We start from the raw sequence: 4569 nt of genomic DNA on the forward strand, positions 1-4569 counted from the left end.
TAAAGGCTAACGCCTTCAGGTTTACTTGCTTTAGAAGCTATACTGTAGAGGTGAATGTCTGAAAAATAAGGTTTCAGTCCTTTAATTAAGAATTTCTGAAAAAAAAAAAGGTTCAGTAGGTATGATCCCAGGTATGCTCTTCAGGCATTTGTGCTTGGAAAATAAGAATGTGAAATGAATCGCATGGGGATGCCATATGGGGGAAATATCAGTCATAATAATTCTATGTGATCAGAAAGTGATTGTGCGTGGAGTTTAAGTTCCAGTTGGTAATGAAATGATAAATTTTAAGGAAAGAAGGCATGCTTGGAGGACATGTAATTCGTATTAAGGAGACAGGAGTAATCATTAAGGAGGACAGTGTCCTAGTGAAGAGTACAAAACAAAAACTTATATTTATTCCTGATTTTTGGGTTGTTTTTTCTTTTTTCTAAACAGACTTTGCTGGAATATGCAGAAAAGTGGAAAACATCAGAAGACCCTCTGCCCCTGTTAGAGGTGTATACAGTGGCTATCCGAAGCTATGTTAAAGCACGACCTTATCTTACCTCAGAGTGTGAAAATGTAGCCTTTGTGCTTGAACGTTTAGCACTGTGAGTATGTTTTTCAGTTGCTAAAGCCAGCCCGTATGGTATTAACTTTTCACTACCTAAATGCTTTACTAATTCACTTCACAAGCTATAGAAATTTAAAGAAGTTGGGAAGCATCCTCCTTCCTCGTAGTCAATGCTATATGTGAGAGAATATTTTTGGTTGCTGAAAAGTCTTGAGAAGGACACCTGATCTAGGGCAGGCCAACATCCCTGGATTTAAACACATTGCTACTATTGATCTGCATGCAGTCTGAAAGTGCATCGATTTACACAGGCTTTTACAGGGTTATACATCTATGATAAATGATTTTTTTTTTTTTTTCAAATCACTGTCTGAGAGAGTTTGCTTTTACACTTTCTGCAAGGGTGTCCTTGACCTCCTTTTCTTTATATGTTCAAAGAAAGCAAATTGTTCGGTGATTTGGCACATCCAAAAAATAACCATTGGGAGAGTAGAATAAAGAGTTGACTATACATATTAAACGCCAAAACTTGTGTCAAGTAATGTTCCCGTTTGACTTCCAGAAGCTGTATTGAACTTCTACTGTGTCTGCCTCTTGATTTACCTGAAAATAAATGGGAAGAATTTCAGGCTTTTGTACAGGTGAGTTTTGATTCATGAAGTGAAGACTTATTAGCTTTTAAGAATGGTTTAGAAACCCAGAGATTTTAAGTATGTAGGATGTCTGAACACTTGTTTCCTGGTGGCTGATAAAGATCAAGACCTTCAGCTGGAAAACCTATCTGCTCTGTAGTAATAGCTGTCAGTCATATAATTTGTCTGTCATAGTTCATGTAGCAGCTGTGAGAAAAAAAAATATTTTCAGATATTTGAAAGAAAGCTTGTGTTTTAGAAGATATTTGTGTATTAGCACTGTTAGAAATGAAATATTATGTAAGTCATTCTTTACTATTTATGCTTGTACATTTGAGACTTACTGTGTACGAAGTACCTATCAGTACTGCAGGATTGTTCAGTCTTCCACAGGGCATTAGCTGGTTAAGGATGAGAGCTCTGCTTTAAAGGCGAACGGTGAAACGAGCTGCTTCTCAGTGTTTGTTAGAAATATGTAGGGGGAGGTCCTGTCTACAGTTTAAAACAAAAAAAATTTAAAAAAAAAAGTGGGGGTTAAAGAAAAGGAGTAATAGTGAAAAAGATCAGATCCAGTTATCTCAGGATTCTCAGACTGAGTGACATAGAAAGATACAGGGCTAGTTTTTCGTGTGAATTTTTACTAGCTAACTGCCTAATGTAAGTCAGTCCTGAAGAGGTGTGTTTGGTGGTAGGAGGTTCCACAGCCTTCAGAGCAGGTGGGGGGAGGGGAGGGAAAGTGAAGAGAGGAGAAATTACCCCTTTTTTTTTTAGGGATCAGTGTTGGTTGCACATTGCTACTTAAGTCATGTTTTTTTGCAGGTGTTTAATTTGCTCTCAAGTATACAGCTGCTTTCAGAATTTATTCTACTATCTAAATGCAGCAGAAGCTATTTTAACTGATTTTAATACTCCAGCCTGCCTTCACTATATTTGCATAGAACCATACAGTGAAGTCTTACTTAAATCTTTTTCTCTTTTACAAAAGCATTTTTTTCAGTGTCCAGCACATAAAAATTGAGTTGCTGAAGAGGCTGAACAGAATAAGAGTTTAGGCAGCTGATACCAAACCAGTATGTGGACCAAAACATTTGTTCATCCATTTTTAAAAGGGAGGCCTATTTCAAAATTTAGTTTCAGAAGTTTAAGAATTAGTCCTGTTAATAAATTTCAAGACAAGTTTGGGACACTAAGTCATTTTGGTTTCTCAGGTTAAATCTTGGGTGACAGAGGCAAAAGCAAAACCTATACAGGCCTAATATTATAAGATTGTTTTGTTATGTATTTAACTCTTTATCTGGGATGGTGTTTTTTTTTTTTACGTAAGATATAAAGGATTTTAACATACAAATATTCTTAGTTTTTTTTATTAACAATACTTTCTTTCGTAAAATATATTCTTCAGGTGGCTCATAAAAACTTGATGGAAAACGGCAGTCGGGAACTGCACATTTTAACTACACTTACACAAGAGAAAGGAGTGTGGAAGAACCCAGTGTTGTGTGGTATTCTTTCCCAGGAACAGTTGGATCCAGAAAAAGGTAAAATTAAACCTACAATTGGTATAAAATATTCCTCATTTTTATAATACATTGAAATAATATTATGATATATGGAAGTCTTATGTTGAATATAGCTTGTGTTAGTTTATAAGCTATATAATTATACTTGTAGTATTGTCTGAATTAAGACAGTATATTCCTAGGAACATACAAAGAATTTAATGTTGATATGTAATCACACCTGGAGCTCTCTTGTCATTTTCTTTACAAGCTGTGTGAAGGGAGATTACATACAGGCTATTTTACAATGAGGTAAGTTCAGTACTGGTATACAAAAATTATATGACATAAAACATCTTTTTTTTTTTAATAGGAATGGCATTTACCCGGTTGTGAAATGTAAAGAGGACCATTACCAAAGATTCATTTAGACTAGAGTTCTGAGAGTGGCTAACAGCAGTGGCATAGGGAAGAGTATATGATCAGGAGAGGCTTGCAACTGTATTTTCCTGATATATTGTTTCCATTGTTAATGGTTTGCAGTACAGAAGTGGTGTCCTGGTGTTAATAAGCCTTAGCTGGTTTTTTGGTTCTTAGCCTAACTGGTTTCAGAATCTGTATGAACTGTCACGCATAAGTGGCAGTTACACAGTTCTCACCTCAAGTAAAGTAGTTCGTCTTACTCGCTGCCTCCTTTTAACCTGATGCCTGCTTATTTCCTGTAATATTCTCTCTTTATTAAAAAGTAAACTACTCTCACATCTTTTAATGAATGCATCATAAGACATGGTTTATTAGACTGCTGTCATATCCTGTCTTCTCTCCTCTAGTGTCTTTTCAGTACTATCTTCTAGCTTTACTGTCCCATTCCTCACACAGGGGGACCAAAGGTTTATTCAGCAGTCAACATGTAGGTGAACTGATTCTATGCTTCATTCTGCATTCCTCTGGTAATGTTTCCTAGCTATGGGCTTGCCTCTTGACTGAAGACTGAAATGGTGTTTTCTTAAAACAGTCTGGTTTAGTCCAAATTTCTTTCTTGAGGAGTAGTACCTATTTCAGTGTTGGGATTTTCCCCTAACACAGCCTGTTTCTCTGCTTGTACAGTTAGGATTGCACTTTTTTCCCCCATGAAAATTACTTTGGAGGTTGTATCAACATTTTAATTTTTGTCTGTTAGACCTTGTTATGGAGCACGGTCTCCTTCAGGCTTTTACTGTTGTCATGTTTTTACTACCCTGCTTTTATCAGCATGTTTTGTCACCTTGTCCTCTACCAGTTTTTCCAAATATTTATAAAAATGCTGGGCAGCAGAGATCCTACTACAGATCCTCAGGGAAACCACTGAGAGTTTTTCTTTTAACTGATTATTTATCTGTACAAGGATCTTTTTACTGCCAAGATAGGATGATACCCTAGAAGTTTAGAAGGACTTCCCTTAATGCCTTTAGAAAAATAATTGGATCTCCTTTATTCATATTGTCACAACTCCTTCAGATAAAGCCAATAAATGTATAATGTGATTTATTTACTTTTTTGAAAGTCATACTTTTCCACCAGATTTGCATTATACTGCTTCTTTAGTAATTTATGCTTCTTATGCTTCTAATACAGATTTTGGATTGGTATGGAGTTCTCAAGAGTGCCCCAGAGTACTCTTTTGCTAGCTTCATATTAACTACTCTTAACAGTAAGGTACTTCTAAGAGAGAGGTTTAATTAATATTTTACTTGCCTTATATTTGAATCTTTTTAAGAGCTCTGTTATAATTCAGTATCGAAGGGGTACCGGGTTAGGTTGTTTGTGATTTTTTAATTTGGGGAAAACAGAGTAAATTTTTTCATTATGTTTAATAATTAGTGTTGAGATTAGATGTGTGTGT

General features: G+C 35.7%; 1 protein-coding gene across 1 annotated transcript in view; it reads left to right on the top strand.

Moving 5' to 3' along the window:
- Positions 1-441: 441 nt before the first annotated feature.
- Positions 442-4569, top strand: part of ZNF292 (zinc finger protein 292) — a 25866-nt gene continuing 21738 nt past the window's right edge. The window contains exons 1-3 of the mRNA XM_008947053.1: positions 442-593; positions 1119-1197; positions 2591-2726. Of these exons, the coding sequence (XP_008945301.1) occupies positions 2609-2726 (118 nt within the window). The 5' untranslated portion in view covers positions 442-593; positions 1119-1197; positions 2591-2608. The remainder of the gene's footprint in view (positions 594-1118; positions 1198-2590; positions 2727-4569) is intronic.

Source organism: Merops nubicus, unplaced genomic scaffold, assembly GCF_000691845.1.
Source record: "Merops nubicus isolate BGI_N331 unplaced genomic scaffold, ASM69184v1 scaffold47249, whole genome shotgun sequence".
Classification (NCBI taxonomy): Eukaryota; Metazoa; Chordata; class Aves; order Coraciiformes; family Meropidae; genus Merops; species Merops nubicus.